We start from the raw sequence: 20,101 nt of genomic DNA on the forward strand, positions 1-20,101 counted from the left end.
CATTATGCTGAGTGAAATGAGTCAGTTGCAAAAGGACAAATATTGTATAAGACCACTACTATAAGAACGCGAGAAATAGTTTAAACAGAGAAGAAAATATTCTTTGATGGTTACGAGAAGAGAAAGGGAGGGTGGGAGAGGAGTATTCATTAATTAGATAGTAGATAAAAATTACTTTAGGTGATGGGAAACACAACACGCAATACAGGCGAGGTCACCACAACCGGACTAAACCAAAAGCAGAGAAGTTTCCGGAATGAACTGAATGCTTCGAAGTCCAGCATAGCAGGGGCAGGGGTTTGGGGACCATGGTTTCAGGGAACATCTAAGTCAAATGGCATAATAAAATCCATTAAGAAAACATTCTGCATCCCACTTCGGAGAGTGGCATCTGGGGTCTTAAACACTAGGAAGCGGCCACCTAAGATGCATCAATTGGTGTCGACCCACCTGGATCAAAGGAGAATGAAGAACACCAAGGACACAAGGTAAACACGAGCCCAAGAGACAGAAAGGGCCACATAAACCAGAGACTACATCTGCCTGAGACCAGAAGAACTAGATGGTGCCCAGCTACAACGGATGACTACCCTGACAGGGAATGCAATAGAGAACCCCTGATGGAGCAGGAGAGCAGTGGGATGCAGACCCCAAATTCTCATAAAAAGACCAGACTTAATAGTCTGACTGAGACTAGAAGGATCCCAGTGGTCATGGCCCCCAGACCTTCTGTTAGCCCAAGACAGGAACCATTCCCAAAGCAAACTCTTCAGACAGGGATTGGACTGGACTATAAAATAGAAAATGGTACTGGTAAGGAGTGAGCTTCTTGGATCAAGTAGACACATGAGACTATGTAGGCAACTCCTGTCTGGAGGGGAGATGAGAAAGCAGAGGGAGACAGAAGCTGGCTGAATGGACACGGAAATAGAGGGTGGAGATAAGGTGTGCTGTCTCATTAGGGGGAGAGCAACTAGGAGTATATAGCAAGGTGTATATAAATTTTTGTATGAGAGACTGACTTCATTTGTAAACTTTCACTTAAAGTACAATAAAATTTTTAAAAATATATATCCTTTCAGGAAAAAAAAAAAGATTTATAGCCTTGGAAACCCTGTGGGGATGTTCTACTGTCCTATAGGGTCGCTATAGGATGGCAACAGGATTCATCCGCCAATGGACGTTTAGGCTATTTCCACCTTCTGGCTATTGTGGATAAATAATATCTTCATGCATTATTTTAAGAAAATCAAAATGAATGCAAAAAATCCACGATGAACAAAATATGCACATTTTAAACAAAGACAGTATCAGTATTACTGATTTTTCCTTTTCCCTCTGGCTGTGATATGGCTCCTCACAGCACTGTTTCTGATCCTGTGTTTACTAAAGACACTTGCTCAGACTGGCCTCACTATTTCTACCAAAGGAGCTTTCTCGCTTTGCTACTCCAAGCCCTGGGGCAGCTCAGATACACAAAGTCCAACACCCCTGGGCTCCCTCAGCCTGCCTGCTCCTGGCCCAATGCCTGAAATACCATCACTACCCCAGCCCCCCCCCCCCACCCCAACTCACTCCCATCACCTGATCCTTTCGTGCATGGATCAATATATGAAGTCCCCAAACTCCAGGACTTCCTGCATTCCCATGAGGCTCTATACATCCTTAAGTCTGACCCCTTCCCAGCTCCCGAAACCCTTCCACCATACCCTCAGGAGCCCTAGGTGGGTTCAGCAAAACCCCTCAGATCCTCATCTCTATTTCCTTCACCTCCATGCTCTAAATCAAGAGTCTGTACACTTTTTCTGCAGAGGTCCAGGTAGTAAGTGTTTTAGGCTTTGCATGCCATGTAATCTCTGTCAAAACAACTCAATTCTGCTGGTGTATCGCAAAAGCAGCCATAGATGACATGTAAATGAATGGGCATCTGTGTTCCAATAAAACTTTATGGGCATAAATTGAATTTCATATAATTTTCATGTGTCACAAAACAGCATTCTTTTTCAACCATTTAAAAATGTAAAAATTCTTAATATTAGTTTTCTATTGCTGCTGTAACAAATTACCACATATTTAATAGCTTAAAACAACACAAATTTATTATAGTTCTGGAGGTCCTAAGTCTTATGGGTCTTATTTGGCTAAAACAGCAACTGGTCGTGGTGGGGGATACACCCTCAACTCTCTTGCAACTCTTAAAAAAAAAATAGTTGCAGTGTAGTCTACTCCAACTCATGGCAATTCCATGTATGTCAGAGTAGAACTGTGCTTCACAAGGCTTTCAATAGCTAATTTTTTGGATGTAGATCACCAGGCCTTTCTTCCTAGGTGCCTCTGGGTGGACTCGAACCTCCAGCCTTTTGGTTAGCAGCCAAACACGTTCACCATTTGCACCCCAGGGACTCCCTTGCAACTCTAACCTGGTTAAATCCAACTCTGCCTGCTCTGCCCCTGCCCCCAAGAACTGAATGTGGCTGGGAAAAGAAAATCCCACAGACTCACTAATGGATCTTATTTTTAAATGCCGACCAAGGTCCTCAGGTGGGCCCTGTGGCTTCTGGTGATCTCACCACATCACCCTGTTCCATTCTGTCCCCCACTCAGAAGACTGTCTTACCCCTTCTCCTCGCTCATCAAACCTCCAATACCTCCTCACTTTTCTCACTCTCAGCTGATGACCATACTTCCTGTTCCTCTGGGGAGACAGAACTTCCACACCTTCCATAAGCTGCCATCCCCATCTGCATCAGTACCTGTAACCTGCCATCGCCCTGGATCTCTGGATGAACGTCCATGCTGTGTCCATGCATGGAGAACTCCGGTGCCAGCCCTTCTTGTCTATTCAAAGGTGTCTCTCCAGCAACTGTCCTCTCTATTGGATTTCCATCACCAGGAAACAAGCTGTCATAATTCCTATTTTAAAACAAAAAGCCTTGACCCTATATCCCCTTCCAGCTACCACTCCTCCCCCTGCTTCCCTTTATAGCAACACTCCCTGGGATGGGTGCTTGTACTCTCTTGCCTCCTCACCTATTCACTCCCTTCAGCCTGGACACCAGAGGTTAAATGTCTACAACAGCCTTCCATCCTCTACACGGCAAAATCAGAGACTCCCCAGCTCCCTCCTTCCCTCACTGCTCCCCCTCTCTAGTCCTACCCCCAAATTCCAGGTAGGAGGAATGAATGAGCATCATCAAAAGGTTTTAGTGATGAATGGATAAACAAGAAATGGTCTATCCATGCAATGGAGTATTATTCAGCCATGAAAAGGAATGAAGTTCTGATACCTGCTACAACATGGGAGAACCTTGAAACATGATGCAGATTCCTCTTTTGTGAAATGTACAGGATAGTCAAATCCATAGGGACAGAAAGGAAGTTGGTGGTTGTCTAGGGCTGGGAGGATTGGAGAGAAATGTTGAGTGACTACTAGTGGGTACAGGGTTTCTCTCTCGGGTGCAAAAATATTCTAAAATTGATTATGGTGATGGTTGCATAGCTCTGAATACACTAAAAACCATTAAACTGTATGCTTTAAACAGGTGAACTGTATCTCAATAAAGCTGTTCTCAAAAAAAAAAAAAAAGGCTTTATGGACCTTAAAGATGGACAGAAGTCCAGGGGGCCAGAAAACAAAGGATCTCCTAGAACAGGGGGTTCCAGGGTTCCTGTCTTCCATCCAAAGTGGGATCTTCCTCACTAGCCTTGAGGTCCTGGCTAGCTCTGAGGATGCCCTCAGCACAGTCCTTCTCAGGACAAACACTGCCCTTGTCCCAGGTTGGCCTCCAACCAAAAGCCAGGAGCTGCTCATTAGAGAAATACGAAATAACAAGAACGAAGATTTAAACTGCTGTCAAAAACTGTCAGCGAGGTGGCTGCCGGTTTTGATTCTGCAGATGACAGCACCTGTGTGGAGGGGAATGGACTGTTTTCATTTATAAAATTTCGTCTTACATGTCTAGAATACTGCTCTTCCATTTAGATAGGTGTGATGTATTGGTTTCCTACTGCTACATAACAAATTGCCACAAATTTAGCAGCTTAAGACAGCACCCTTTATTATCTCACAATTCAGCAGGTGAGAAGTCCAAATGGGCCTGGCATGGCTGGCTTCTATGCTCAGAGTCTCACAGGGGTCTTGCCAGGTATCGGCTGGGGCTGCAACCTCACCTGGGACTCAGGGTCCTCTTCTAAGCCCACTGATTATTAGCAGAATCCAGTTCCCTGCAGTGGTAAGGCTGAGGTCCCTGTTGTCCAGCTGGTTGTGGGCAGGGAATGCTATCAGGTTCTTACCATCTCAGCTTCTTCAGGTGGAATCCTTCTCATGTGTCAAATCTCTGACTTCTGCAACCAGCCAGCAGCAACTCTGTTTTTAGAGGGCTTGTGTCGTTTGGTCATGCCCTCATGGACAGTCTCCCTATCTTCAGGTCAACAGTGCTGTGTAACAGAACCTAATTAGGGGAGTGATAGCATAGTCGCAAGTAAAGGTTGATGGTTTGAACCCACACAGCACTTTATAGAAGAAAGGCCTGGTGATCTGCTTCTGTAAAGATTACAACCAAGAAAATCCCGTGGAACAGTTCTACTCTGTAACACATGGGGTTGTCATGAATTGGAATCAACTTGATGGCAACGCATTTTTGCCCATACTTAACAAGAGGGGATTAAGCAAGGGTGAGGGTTATTGGGGGTCATATGAGAACTCTGCTACCCCAGATGGGGAACATGAGGTTGGTATAGAGAAGGTTAAGAGACTTCTGTAAGTGAGAATCTATGTCCCCAATGCTAATTTGAGGCTTTTTCCCTCTACACAAAAATATCAGGTGCAGGGGGATGGTCTTTGGGGTCCCAGCATGCTCTGGTGCATATGGGGACCAGAATCTGTTTGTGGGGAGAGAGAGACTGGGGAGAGTGGATACCAGCTATAGGAACAGGGATGAGGCCCCATAGAAGCAGAAAGTCCCTGCCTGGGAGAGGATCCTGAATGTTCCCAGGAAGTCATAATGGAGGTCAGGCGCCCCTGTTGGGGTTTGGAGCAGAGCCCAGTATCCCCCAATGCTCTGGCCCTGTTTCCTGTCCAAGTCACAGGAGGACTTCTGGACCAACAAAGCTGGGGTTCCCCCAACCACGAGGGGGCGCCCAGCACACACGATGCATTGTGGACAAGCTAACAGCAAACACATTCCTGAAACCCACCGCAGGGCATTGGGGTGGAGGAGCTGACCATTAGTTGTCCTGTGCCACCAAGGCCCTGCAGATCCAGGAGGCACAGGGCTTGTGTGGAGACCTGAAGACCCTCACACCTGGCTGCTCACCCCCTTCATTCAGCTGGGGTCTGATTCCCTTCGGTCATAAGCAAGCCCTTCCACCTCAGCTTCTCCCTCTTGGAAACAGGCTGGTGGCAGGCCTATTTCAGACGGCTGGAGTCCATCCCAGGCCAGGGCCCTGAACCCTTACTCTGGTCCAGACCCCTATGTTTCCAGGCCCAACAGTGAGTCCACTGCCAGGGGCTTACCCTCCTCCTCCATCCACTCCCCTTGTCTGGATGCTCTTCTTTTTAACATTCAGCTCCTCTATCCCGACACTCAATGGGAAAGTTCTCAGCTCCATCTGTTAGGGACTTTTCCCCAGGGAAAGCATCTCTCCTTACAACATGTCAACAAGGAGGAAGCAGGTACATCTGCTTCAATTAGACACACAAGATTCCCTTTGTAGAAATGCAATTCGTGGCTACCCTGGCTGGGCTATTCTGCTTTAGCCCAGAAATGGCTGTCTAACTGCTTCCTCAATTATCTGTATGGCAACCAGGGCAGTTATAATAATTCCACCAGACCAACAAAGGACCGTGGGTTTAACGGCGTTGAAGACGTGTCTGAAGACCCTTAAAGAATAAGCAGGAATGACCGGACCAGAACCAAGTCACCTGATACCTAACCTGGGCTCTTTCCAGCCAAGAGTGACAGGAGGAGAGCCGAGAGCCTCCAGCCTCTGGTTAATATAAAAGGTGAATAAGTCAGCCAGGAAACCGAGGGGGAGAGGCCGTAGTGGGCAAAGGGTCAGCAGAGTTGCCAGGAAACCAGAAGGGAGAACGAATGGCAGCACAGAAGCCCAGGAGGCAGAGGGAGGTGCTGCTGCTCTCTAGGTGGTCTACACGTTACCCTGGACAGCTGGCTCTCTGACAACGACAAGGTGTGGGGGGGACATGGGGGACAGAAGGTGGGATGGCAAGTCCCACATAAGCAGTTGGACAGGGAAGGGCTCGGCAGTAGCCTGAGCAGGCTGCAGTGGGGGGAGGCAGCCAGGAAAACAGCAGCTAGGCCTCCCTAGGGAGAGGAGCAGGATTCCCCAGCTGGTGCAAATGGTTTGCCCTCAGCTACCAACCAAAAAGGTCAACAGTTTGAACCCATCCAGCTGCACCATGGAAGAAAGACCTACAATCTGCTTCTGGAAGATTACAGCCAAGAAAACCCTATGGAACAGTCCTATTCTGTAACACATGGGGTCTCCATGAGTTGGAATCAACTCAGCATTCAAGTGCTCACTGTGTTCCAGCTGCTGGGTTGGCAGCTTTACCTGCATTCCCTTATTTAATCCTCTCAAGGGTACCAAAAGTCCTATTATTACCCAATTGACTTGCCAAAGATCATCACAGCTCCCATCAAAACCCATTGCTATCGAGTCAATTCCAATTCATAGCCACTCTACAGGACAGAGTAGAATTGCCCCATAGGGTTTCCAAAGCTGTAAATCTTTACAGAAGCAGACTGGTGCCACATCTTTCTCCCATGAGTGGCTGGTGGGCTCAAACCACTGACCTTTTGGATAGCAGCCAAGCATTTTAACCACTGCGCCACCAGGGCTAACTTCAATCACAGCTAGTAGGTGCCAAAGCCTAGATTCCAACCCATTTTCAGGCTAGTATCCATTCCCTGTGCCATTGTCCTGGAGAACAGCTTCCAAACTGGCCTCAGAAGTCACAAGCTCACCTGGGCACTGTCAGCTTAACCCATGGGGCCCCACTGGGTACTGCTGGCCTGGCCAAGACCAGGTAAGGCCAGGTGTGTGAGCAGAACCCTGCTGGGCCCATGAGGGATCTGGTGGCGAAAACACAGCCAGGTTTAAAACAACAAGGTCGAGCACAAGGTGATCTATAAGCCACATCTGTGGTCTGGCTGTCAGTGCCCAGACATTCCCCAGAGGTCAGGGAAGGTTTTCCTTGAGAGCAGCTTCCAGTTTTGGCAGGCATGGAGGAAGAAGGCAAGATAAACACTCCAGAGTGGGGAGCCAGCCAGACGGAGCAAAGGGGCTGATTTCAGGATCCCTTTCTTCCCTCAAGACCCCACACTCACAGTGGCCTCCACCAGCACAGAAGGGGTTACTGTCTGTCTGGTGTAGCACCCTTAGCAGTGTGCGGTGGTGCCGGTAACTTAGAAGCTGAAACATGAGAAGCAGGACCAGAGTGGCAGGCTGCGAGAAGCTGAGCAAGCAGAGGGCAGAGAGGGTTTCCATGGCAGGAACCAGCATCCTACTGCCAGAGGAGCTGCCTGGCTCCCACCCTTGGCCACCTCCCCTCCCGCCGGCTGCCCCTCCTGGTCAGGTCATGGGCTGTGGCATTCACCCAGGTTGGTCCACGGTCATGGCCAGTGTTCAAGCCCTCTGGCCTCCAGGCACCCATCTGGGGGAGGGACAGGCAACCAGCAGGTGATGCCAAGCTCTACCGGAAGCACCGGGTAGGAAGACCAGGCAGAGAGCCTCAGCAAAGCCTGGAGAACTGGGAGTGGGGGAACAGGGCCGTCCCTCAGGGTCCCAACCTCAGAGAATTGGGCTTGACTTTCCTCACCTGGGGCCTCCCACTGCTCCAGGAATGGGGGAAAGAAACAAGCTCCCTGCCCTCCCCTGGGCCTGGGTGCTAACCTGTCTTTGCACAAGGACCCAGGGGAAACAAGATCCAGCCAAAGACAGAGGTGACGGGCACTGTAGCAGCTCACACCCTTTCCTCGTCACCCCTATACCCACCACAGGAATAGTGTCATTACTGAGATCCTCAGTTCACAGATGAGGAAACAGAGGTTCTCAGACATTCAGAAACCTGCCCGATGGCCACACTGCCAGAAAGTAGCAAGTCTTGTCTAGCAGCAGGACTCCTGCACTGACCCACCATGCCCAGTGAAAGGTGGAAGAAGCAAAGGCCAGAGGGGAAATGGGTCTAGTCTACAAGAGGACACAGGTCCAGGTGCCAAATTCAAGATGGCAAGGCATGAAAGGCAGCCCTGGGAACCCGAACGAGGCGGGTCTAGACAAACAGAAGGGGGCAGTGATCTTTGGGACTTGCCACCCTGCAACGGGATCCAGGCTGAAATAGCATCCAGAAGTAGCTGGAGAAAGCCCTTGGGCCTAGATCTGTAGGTGGTCACTCTGCAGCAGTAGAGGCCTCCTGATAACCCAGTGAGGTACGTCCCCTGCGGCCAGAGACAGAATCACCACTGGGCAGGTGACCAGCGCTCACCTTGATGGATCACAGACTGTCCCCAGGGCTTGAGATTTGCATGGCCCTTGTTTGAGAAGAGTCAGCAACCTTTACTGTGGAGAGAATACCGGGCGACACCTTAGAAGGTACCACAGAAAGCCTGATGGCTAGCAGCCAGAGAATCCCAGCTCTACCGCTGACAAGCCCTGTGACCCTAACTCCCCTCTCTATGCCTCAGTTTCCTCATCCGCAGAAGGGGGATAATGCCAGTACTTACAACACAGGGTTGCTGAGGAGTCAGTGTAGTGTTGTCCAAAGCACTTGGATTGAAAACCTACATCCACAAACAGAAAGCTGTATAACATGGCAGTATCTTTCACATTAGCCAAAATTTGGAGACAGCTGAAATTTCCATCAAGAGATGAATGGACAAACAAAATGTGGTCTCTGTACACAATGGAATACGACTCAGCCATAAAAAAAAAAGAAACGAAGTTCTGATGCATGCCACAATATGAATGAACCTTGAAAACCTTATGCTGAGCAAATAAATCAGTTGCAAAAACACAAATACTGTATGAGTTCACTTATAAGAAATAAACAAATATACATGAACAAAACAGTGGGTTTGGGTTCCTATAAATCAGAATCGACTCAACAGCAACGGGTTTTACCAGGCATGGGAATGAGGGAAAGGGGAGGTTTTGCTTAGGGACCACTGGGTTTATGTTAATGGTGGTAGAATAATTTGGAAAAGGATAATGAGAATGGTTGTGCAACTTGAAGACATGTAATCAGTCTTATGAAATTATACATGTAGAAATTGTTGAATTGGCAAAAAAAGAAAGAAAACCTATGTTCACACCAAAGCTTGTACACAAATGTTCACAGCAGCATTATCCCTATTAGTCAAAATGAAGACACAATCCAAATGCCCCAACTGATGAATGGATAAAAAAAAAGTGTGGTATATGCATACAAAGACAAAATACAAATCCATTTCCACTGAGTGGATTCTGACTCATAGCGATCCTATAGGACAGAGTAGAACTGCCCCATAGGGTTTCTAAGGCTCTAAATCTTTTTTTTTATTGTGATTTATGTAAAAGTTTATAGCTCAAGTTAGTTTCTCATACAAAAATTTATACACATATTGTTATGTGACCCTAGTTGCTATCCCTATAATGTGGCAGCACATTCCCCTTCCCACCCCAGATTTCCCATGTCCATTCAACCAGCTCCTATCCCTTTTGCCCTCTCACCTCGCCTCTGGACAGGAGCTGCCCATTTAGTCTCATGTATCTACTTGAACTAAAAAGCACACTCTTCACAAGTTATTTTGTATCTTATAGTCCAGTCTACCTCTGAAGAGTTGGCTTCAGGAATGGTTTCAGTTTTGGGTTAACAAGAGAGTCTGGAAGCCATGTCTTCTAGAGTTCCTCTAGTCTCAGACCATTAAGTCTGATCTTTTTACATGAGTTTGAGTTCGGCACCCCATTTTTCTCCTGCTCTGTCAGGGACTCTCTGTTGTGTTCCCTGTCAGGACGGTCACTGGTGGTAGCCAGGCACCATCTAGTTCTTCTGGTCTCAGGCTGATGGAATCTCTGGTTTATGTGGCCCCTTCTGTCTCTTGGGCTAATATTTTCCTTGTGTCTTTGGTGTTCCTCATTCTCCTTTGCTCCAGGTGGGTTGGGGCCAATTGATGTGTCTTAGATGGCTGCTCACAACCTTTAAGACCCCAGACAACAAGGCTATAAATCTTTACAGGAACAGACTGCCATATCTTCCTCCCATGGAGCGACTGGGGAGCTTGAACTGCCGACCTTTTGGAATGCAATTCTACTCTGCAACACAGAGTCGTCATGAGTCGGAATGGACTCTGCGGCAACGGGTTAGAGGCTGGGGAGAATGAGGAGTGACTGCTAAAGGGTACAATGTTGCCTTTTAGGGTGATGAACATGTTCTGGAAAGAGGCTGTGGTAAAGGTTGCACAACTCTGTGAATATACTAAAAACCACTAAATTGTACTCTTTAAAAGAGTGAATTTTATGGTATGTGAATTATATCTCAGTCTGAAAAAGGCACGGAGTGAGAGCTCAGAAAATGTAGCTGTCATGATATCCTTCAACTTCCAGGAGTCTGTGGTTTAACAGAGAAGACAAACACACTAAAAAACAGTGAACACCCAGAAGACAGACTAGCAGGATGGTCGGGAGGGAATCTAGGAAGACCTGCCACAGAGAGGACTCAGGCCACATTGTGGGACAGGGACCACCACCTGGCATGCTGATGGGTGTAGCCAGAGTTACTGTGAACAACAGTCCCATGTAGGCTCTGGGCATAAGTATGGGACCTTCGCATGACACCACGGGTGTGAGTGGCCAATCTGCAAAGGCCTCTGGAGGAGGTGCGGTTTGAGCCGAGATTTGGACAACTTGGGAGGTTTGGGGGAGGGATGGCCAGGCATCCCAGGAACCTGTGGCAGCTCAGAGGTGTGAGCTCCCAGGGTCGCACATTTGTTCTAATGCTCCACTCGCTCCAAGAATTCTAGGAGGTGCTTAATTTAAGTTCGCAAATAGCTGCAAAGAGCTTGAAACAGGCCTGCCCACCCTCCCGGATTTTCCAGAATTCTCCTGTGGCTTCCAAGAGGCTCTGACTCAGACACCAGGTTTCCTCTTCCTCTTCTGGGAAGTCCCAGGCCCTAGGTTACCCTTCCCCTTTTCCCCCAGGGACCTCAGGCTCCAGGGTTCCAGGAGGTAGAGATATGTGATCAACCAGCTTGACTGCGGTAGCCTCCCTCCCAATGTGAAATAATCAGACATGCTCAGGTGTAGCATGAGAGGGACAGAGCCACCTGGAGCCCCTCCTCCAGCCCCAGATGGGGCTCAGGGTACAGGGAGGTGCCTCCTAGGGGCAGGCCTGAGCCTGCACGCCAGGCAGCAAAGGCCCACAGCTAGGGCAGGGGCTACGTTCTTTGTCCTTCACTCCTTTCCTGTCCTCCCTGCCTCCATTGGCTCGCCATGTAGCCTTCTGTCTTACTTAGTGCTACTGTAACAGAACTACAAGTGGATGGCTTTAACAAACAGAAATTTATATTCTCTCAGTTTAGGAGTCTAAAGTCCAAATTCAGGGCACAGGCTCTAGGGGAAGGCTTTCTCTGTTGGCTCTGGGGGAAGCTGCTTGTCTCTTCTGAGCTTCTGCTCCTGGGCAATCTTCATGTTGACTTGGTATCTCTCTTCCCCCATCTCTGCTTCAATCTCTTTTACAGCTCAAAAGAGAGTGACTCAAGGTCAGGGCTGGTTCTTTCCGGTTCAAACCCCTGCTGAGAATTTGCATTTCTAACAAGTTTCCAGGCTATGCTAACGATGCTAGTTAGGGACCATTCTGAGAACCACGAGTAGAGCAGCAATTCTCAAAATGTATTATACATAAGAATTACCCAGGGAATTTGTAAAATTGTAGATTCTGGCTCAGTATATTTGGGGTGGAAATGCAAATTTTCAGCAGGGGTTCGAACTAGAAGGAACTGGTTGGATGCCCTGCTCAAGACAGGTCCTACACTAATTCTGCCTTATTAACATAACAAAGACAACCCATTCCCAAATGGGATTATAACCACTGACATATAGGTTAGGATTTACAACACATATTTTGGGGGGGCATAATTCAACCCAAAACACCCCCTGATCCTCTTTAAGAAGAAGTCAAATAATACAAAACTCCTTGGAGAAAAAGAAGGCTGTTGGCTGGACCCCACGGGTCCTTTCACCCCCCAGGGCAGATCCCAGAACCTAGATATAGGGAATGGAGCCCTGGTGGCAGGTGGTTGAGAGCTAAGATACAGGGAAGGGGACAAGGATCCTCTCATTCAATCCTTAACAGAATCCCAGGACGCTTCATAGAAGAAATTGAGCTTTTGAGCGCTTCAGTGATTTAACCAGAGACACAACATGCATGGAAGCCCCTGAGAGCACAGTGCCTGGCACAGACACAGTGGCTAGACCCAGAGCAGGGCAGCAGGGAGGTGGGGGTCTGCTGCTTCTGCCTCACCCTGGCATTTGATCTTTGGGGGACCACCTCTTGCCCACTCTGTCTCCATGGCTCTAAGGGTGTCAACTCTGCTCTGGAGCACTCTTGACCCAGACCCGTTCAATCAGACCCTGCTGGGATGAGTTGGGACCCAATCCAGGCAAAGGGAAGCAAGCCTGGAACTCACGCTGGAGCCCAAGGGAAAGGCATGGGGGAGAATGCAGGCCTGGCATCGTGGGGATGCACCCATGGGATGCCTGTTCGGAGGGTAAGGCAGGCACACAGGACACTGGCCCACTGGGAGTTGCCGGTGTCCCTGTGGCTTTTCAGGGACGTAAGCTGTGAAGTAGCTAAACCCAGGTGTAACTGTGGAGCTCACATTCGGTTCCTGTCCCATGCTGTTTCCACAGAGGAAGGCTCTGTGGCTGGGGACGAGGCCGGGAAGGGGCCTTGCCTCTCCCTCAGATACCACCTGACTCAGGACCCTAGAGCAGGGAGGGTGGGGATAGGAGTTGGACCCCTTCATCTCCTCCTTAAGCAGCTCCATTTGCTCCACCTGACCCTCAGATTTGGCATCTGCTCAAGGAATCTCTCCCCTCCTGGAATCCAGCCTTCCAGATGTCAGATCCCAGGCGGCAGTGTTGGTACCACATGGCTCCTCTGAGTGAATCAGCCACATTCCAAAGGTGCAAATGCAGACACCACTCCCTCAAAGCCTGGGGCTCCAGACTTCCTCTCTGGCTGGCCCCCCGCCCCCCACCTCAGTCTTCTCAGTCACACCAGGCTTTGGGCTTCCTTTCAAGAGACATTCTCCTGGAAGTGGAACACACAGAAAGAAAGGCACTGGGGCTGGCAGACACCCTATCCCTGCTCTCTCCTGCCTGCCTACACCAAACACTGACGCCAGCCTCGACCTCTGCCACCACGTAGCTGTTATGAATATATATGGGACCATTCACTCAACACATACTTATTGAGCACCTACCATGTGCTCAACGTGACAAGCCCCTGCCCTCACAGAATGCTCAGTCTAACCAAAGTCACACAAAATAAAGTCCACAGACACAAAATAATTCCAAGTTGTAGTAAGAGCTACGAAAGAAAGAAACAAGGGCAGCAGTGTATCGGCATGGAACTGCCAGAAGTTCAGGCCGGTTTCAGAAGAGGATTTGGAACCAGGGATATCATTGCTAATGTCAGATGGATCCTGGCTGAAAGCAGAGAATACCAGAAGGATGTTTACCTGTGTTTTATTGACTACGCAAAGGCATTCGACTGTGTGGATCATAACAAATTATGGATAATGTTGCAAAGAATGGGAATTCCAGAACACTTAATTGTGCTCATGAGGAACCTTCACATAGATCAAGAAGCAGTTGTTCAGACAGAACAAGGGGATACTGATGGTTTAAAGTCAGGAAAGGTACGCGTCAGGGTTGTATCCTTTCACCATATCTATTCAATCTGTATGCTGAGCAAATAATCCGAGAAGCTGGACTATATGAAGAACAGAGGGCGTCAGGATTGGAAGAAGACTCATTAACAACCTGCGTTATGCAGATGACACAACCTTGCTTGCTGAAAGTGAAGACGACTTACTAATGAAGATCAAACACCACAGCCTTCAGTATGGATTGCACCTCAACATAAAGAAAACAAAAATCCTCACAACTGGACCAATGAGCAACATCGTGATAAACAGAGAAAAGATTGAAGTTGTCAAGGATTTCATTTTACTTGGATCCACAATCAACAGCCATGGAAGCAGCGGTCAAGAAATCAAAAGACACATTGCACTGGGTAAATCTGCTGCAAAGGGCCTCTTTAAAGTGTTGAAGAGCAAAGATGTCACCTTGAAGACTAAGGTGTGCCTGACTGAAGCCATGGTACTTTCAGTCGCATCATATGGATGTGAAAGCTGGACAATGAATAAGGAAGATGGAAGAATTGATGCCTTTGAATTGTGGTGTTGGCGAAGAATACTGAATATACCACCGACTGCCAAAAGAATGAACAAATCTGTCTTAGAAGAAGTACAACCAGAATGCTCCTTAGAAGCAAGGATGGCGAGACTGCATCTTACATACTTTGGACATGTTGTCAGGAGGCATCAGTCTCTGGAGAAGGACATCATGCTTGGCAAAGTACAGGGTCAGCGGAAAAGAGCAAGACCCTCAACGAGGTGGACTGACACAGTGGCTGCAACAATGGGCTCAAGCATAACAACGATTGTGAGGATGGCACAGGACCGGGCAGTGTTTTGTTCTGTTGTGCATAGGGTCACTGAGTCGGAACCGACTCGACGGCACCTAACAACAACAACAACAAAAGGGCTGGGTTAGATGACAAAGGGGCCAGCTGAGGGGGGAAGGCTCTCTCCAGAGGTAACAGGTAAGCTAAGGCCTCAAGGATGAACTGAAATCCCCTCTCTATAGTCACCTCTCAGCAATTATTTCAAGAAAACTGCAGTGATGCCTGTAACTCAGGAGATTCTTGAGTCTTGAGTCCTCTTCCTCGTGCCTTCTGTCAGCATTAAAGCAGGGAAGGCCAGCCTTTTTTTAAACAGCTTTATTTATTTATTTATAATTCATAAACTATACAATTCACCATTTTAAAGTACACAATTCAATGGTTTTCTGTATATTCACAGTGTTGCATAACCACCACCACCACTGTCAATTTTGAACATTTTCATCTTCCCTAAAAGAAACCCCGCATCCATTATTGTGGTCACTCCCCATTTTTCTACCCCAGGGAACCACCATTTATTTTCTGTCTCTTTGGATTTACCTATCCTGGTTATTTCATATAAACGGAATCATACAATATGCAGCCTTCATGACCGGCTTCTATCACTCAGCATGTTTTTAAAGTTTATCCACATTGCAACATGTATCAGTGCTTCATTCCTTTTTATTAATATACATACATGGATACACCACATTTTGTTTACATGGTATATCCAGCTGGTAGGCATTTGAATTATTTCCACTTTTTGGCTATTATGAATGGTGCTTCTGTACAAGTTTTTGTGTGGACAGGTTTTCATCTATCTTGGGTATGTAACACCTAGCAGTAGAATTGCTGGGTCACATGATAACTCCGAGTTTAACGTTTTGAACCACCAGACAGTTTTCCAAAGCAGCTGCAGCAGTTTACATTCCCACCAGCGGTATGATCACGTTTCAATTTCTCCACATCCTCACCAACACTTGTTATTGTCTGACTTTTTTTTTTAATAGCCATCCTAGTGGGTGTGAAGCTGCAGTTTGACATGCAGTTGACTGAGAAAACCACTGATTTTTCTGCAGTGTCTGTCTCGGTAACAGTCTGAGGCCAGATGTAGGTAGAAAGAACTCTCGGGCCTTTGGGCCTCTACAGCCACTATCTGGATCCTCTTATGAGGTCCTTTTTATCTCAGCCTGTATGGGATCCAGCCCTCCTTTGGTGGGGATAACTGTGGATGATGAACTCAGGAGCTGCTAGAGCCTAGCATGACCCAGGAGGATGGACCTGCGTGACCCAAGGCAGAGGGACAACACAGATGACCTCTCCAGGCAATTTGTCTGCCAGGCTGCATCTCCATCACTCCATGCCACCCTACTCCACTCCCTGGGGGGCCCAATGCCTTTAAACCCTATGTCAAGTCCTGCTGTGACCCATTTGCTCCTCACAAGGGTCTAGCCCAAATCCAGGTCAATTCAGCAAATGCTATTCCTCAAGGCCTTCTACAAACAAGGAGCAGTGGGGAACAGAGATGGGGGAGTCCTGGGTGTGCCCCCGGCAGGGGGAGAGTGAAGAAGAGGGACCTCGAACAACTTCCTACATGAGTTCCTATACATCTTTTTGTACCTCCTTCTCCCCATCAAAAGGTAAGCTTGATGAGGACAGAGCTTCATCTGTTCATTCACTGCTATATCCCCAGGTAGAAGAGCCATAAACATTTGTTGAAAGACTGAATGGTGTTATGGATTAAATTGTGCCCTCCCCCCCGCAAAAATGCATTGGAATCCTAACCTTTATACCTATGGATGTAATCCCACTTAGAAATGGGGTTTTCTTTGTTATATTAATGAGGTCCTATCAGTGTAGGGTGTGTCAATACTGAATGATACAAACCAAACCAAAAACCACACCTGTTGCTGTAGAGTGGATTTCGACTCACAGTGACCCTATAGGACAGAACAGAACTGCCCCACAGGGTTTCCAAGGCTGTAATCTTTATAGAAGCAGACTGTCACATCTTTCTCTCATGGAGTGGCTGATGGGTTGGAACCACTGACCTCCTGCTTAGCAGCAGAGCACTTAACCACCGTGCCATCAGGGCTACTTGAGTGATATAAGGAATACCATAACACAGGCAAGCAAGCTGATCCAGGGGAAAGACAGACACTATTGGAAGATGACTAGAGGCAGACAAGTCTAAAAGCCCAGGAACTCCAAGGATTGCCTGCCACTAGAACCTGAAACTCATATTCATAGCACCCCTATAGAACAGAGTAGAACTGCCCCATAGAGTTTCCAAAGAGTGCCTGGTGGATTGAAACTGCTGACCTTTTGGTTAGCAGCTGTAGCACTTAACTATGACACTACCAGGGCTTCCATATAAGTTGGAATCGACTCAAGGGCAACAGGTTTAGTCTTTTTGGTTTTTTAGAACCTGAAATAGACAAGAAAGGACCTCTCCCTACAGCCAGTGCCCTGAATTTGGGCTTCTAGCCTTATTAACTGTGAGAAAATAAATTTCTGTTCTTTAAAACCACCCACTTGTGGTATTTTCTGTTATAGTTTCTTAGTTCACTAAGAAACTAACACAAATGGACAGAGGGTAAAGTAAGAGAACCAAGTGGGGGGTCGGGGGGGGGAGGGCAGTCAAAGAAGAAATCCAGCACAGTCGTTAGAAGCGAGGTCTGGAGTCAAACTGGACTTGGATTCCACCTTTACCACTTCAAAGCTGTGTGCTCTTGGGGGATCATATAACCTCTCGGAGCCTCAATCCCCTCATCCACAAAATGGACATAAAAATCATCCCAGAGGGTAGTTTTGAGGATTACACAAGACAATACAGGTCAAGCAACATTAAGTACCAAGAGCTTTCAGAGACAAAGTCGTGTAATGTCAATCCTCATGACAGCCTTGTGACACAGGGCTGTTACTACTATACTCAATGCCATGGACAAGGAAATCAAAACTCCAAGAGCTCCAGCAGTTTGTCAGGGTCATAAGATGGAAAGGTCAAAACCAGGATTTGAACTTAAGTCACCTGGCTCCAGGCAGAACTTGGCCCAATGCTGTGTGGGCTGCTAACACAGCCAAGGGAAAGCCTACCAGGTCTCTGAACAGGTGACAGGCTGGTCCAGAAAGAACCCGCCCCTTCTGCCAATGTCCCTGGGTAGAGGGTCTGGACCAGCTCACCATGACAGCTCCAGACAAGTGGACAGGGACTGCCGTGAGAAATGGTGCAGAGTCCTGGGGAGGGGCTAGGGGAGGCAGACGCAGAGCGACCCTGAGGCTATAAGCCTGGGGGACTAGAAAAGACACCAAGGGGGAAGAGGGCAGGGGTTCAGGAAGACGAGATGGGACTAATGGTGTTATCAGGGGAAGCAACAACATGTCAGAAGTTTCTGGCAGGGAAACCTGGCCATTCAGAAAATAAAACAACCAGTTGCTGTCGAGTTGTCTCTGACTCATGGCGAGAATTGTACTCTGCAGAGTTTTCAATGGCTGATTTTTTTTTTTAATTTTTATTGTGCTCTAAATGAAAGTTTACCAGTCTCTCACACAAAAATTTATATGCACCTTGCTATATACTCCTAATTGCTCTGTCCCTAATGAGACAGCATACTCCTTCCCTCCACCCTCTGTTTTTGTGCCCATTCAGCCAGCTTCTGACCCCCTCTGCCTTCTCATCTCCCCTCCAGACAGAAGCTGCCCACAGAGTCTCATGTGTCCACTTGATCCAAGAAGCTCACTCCTCACCAGTAACATTTTCTATCCTATTGTCCAGTCCAAACCCTGTCTGAAGAGTTGGCTTTGGGAATGGTTCTTGTCTTGGGCTAACAGAAGGTCTGGGGACCATGACCTCCGGGGTCCTTCTAGTCTCAGTCAGACTATTAAGTCTGGTCTTTTTACGAGAATTTGAGGTCTGCACCCCACTGCTCTCCTGCTCTCTCAGGGGTTGTCTGTTGTGCTCCCTGTCAGGGCACTCATCGGTTTTAGCCGGGCACCATCTAGTTCTTCTGGTCTCAGGATGATGTAGTCTCTGGTTTATGTGGCCCTTTCTGTCTCTTGGGCTCATAATTACCTTGTGTCTTTGGTGTTCTTCATTCTCCTTTGCTCCAGGTGGGTTGAGACCAAATGATGCATCTCAGATGGCCGCTTGCTAACATTTAAGACCCCAGATGTCAATGGCTGATTTTTTGAAAGTAGATCACCAAGCCTTTCTTCCAAGGAGCCTCTGGGTAGACTCAAACTTCCATCCTTTCAGTTAGCAGCAGACATGTTAATTGTTTGCACCACCCAGGGACTCCAGCTACTCAGACCAGCCACGTTAAAAACAGCCCTCATTCCTCTATCAGGGCGTGAGCTTCGTGAAGGACCTGCACAGAACACAACCAGCCAGATTGGCTGGACCACCTAGGATGACGGATGCAGCCAGATTCCCCTCAAATCAGAGCCTATTTGGAAGAGCGCCATCAGGTTATTCAAGGGGAGATATCAGCAAGCGCCTAAAAACGTAGGCCTGGTGCACACAGAAGCAGCTAGGCCAGGTATAATTGTTGGAGGGCTCTTCGCTTTTGCTTCTTCATCTGAGGAAAGGATAAAGCAAAGGAGGGCCAAGGAAAGGACTCATGGAAGACCCAGTTTTGGAGGGCCGCAGGCAGACTAGAGAGCAGTGAAGGCACTAGAGGGACTTAGGAGATAGAATCACCATGGAAAGACTAATTTGGTTGTCAGAGGAGCAGGCAAGGCGGTCATCCTGGAAGTGCTGCTGAAGGGAACAGCACTGAGCAAGGGAAGAAGCTGGCCTGGAACTCAGAAGTGAGTGACTGACTTGGGGCAGTCTACAATTTTGGGAGATTTGGCAGTGGAGGGCTGGAGACAAGGCCATCACTTGAGACTCCGTTTATTTTAAACAGGGGAGAAGCTCAGCTGATTACAGTATTCCAACAGAGACTGGAACGTGTTTAAATTCAGTCATGAAAAACAATTATACACACCAGGATCCTCTCCCCACTGGCTGCTGGAAGGCTCCAGAAGGGGTTCCTCATGGCTGCCTCGCTAGGAGGTCCAGAGGACCACCGGCATCAAGTCACATGGGGAGCTTGTTAGAAATGCAGATTCCTACACAAGCCCATAAAACAAAACAAGACTAAATGGGCAAACCACCCCAGAGGCAAGGATGAGAAGGCAGGAGGGGACAGGAAAGCTGGTAATGGGGAGCCCAAGGTTGATAAGGGGAGAGTGGGGTTGGCAACCAATGTCACAAAACAATATGTGTATTAATTGTTTAATGAGAAACTAGTTTGCTCTGTAAAGCTTCATTAAAGTACATTAAAAAAAAATTTTTTTTTTCAAAAGAAATGCAGATTCCTGGGTGCTGCC

The 20,101-nt window shown here is 47.8% G+C and overlaps 2 protein-coding genes across 3 annotated transcripts in view; both read right to left on the reverse strand.

Moving 5' to 3' along the window:
- The window catches only part of SRL (sarcalumenin), a 99,674-nt gene that overhangs the window by 76,708 nt on the left and 2,865 nt on the right, over positions 1-20,101 (reverse strand). The gene's annotated exons all lie outside the window — the stretch shown is intronic.
- TFAP4 (transcription factor AP-4) overlaps positions 1-20,101 on the reverse strand; it is a 54,677-nt gene that overhangs the window by 17,148 nt on the left and 17,428 nt on the right. Inside the window, exon 1 of one of the 2 annotated variants that reach the window (XM_049903022.1) lies at positions 2,754-3,125. The exons of the other annotated variant lie outside the window; for it this stretch is intronic. Within the exon in view, the coding sequence (XP_049758979.1) occupies positions 2,754-2,806 (53 nt within the window). The 5' untranslated portion in view covers positions 2,807-3,125. Of the gene's footprint in view, positions 1-2,753; positions 3,126-20,101 lie in introns of those variants that run through there. 2 annotated transcript variants of the gene reach the window in all.

Source organism: Elephas maximus, chromosome 12, assembly GCF_024166365.1.
Source record: "Elephas maximus indicus isolate mEleMax1 chromosome 12, mEleMax1 primary haplotype, whole genome shotgun sequence".
NCBI classification, from domain to species: Eukaryota; Metazoa; Chordata; class Mammalia; order Proboscidea; family Elephantidae; genus Elephas; species Elephas maximus.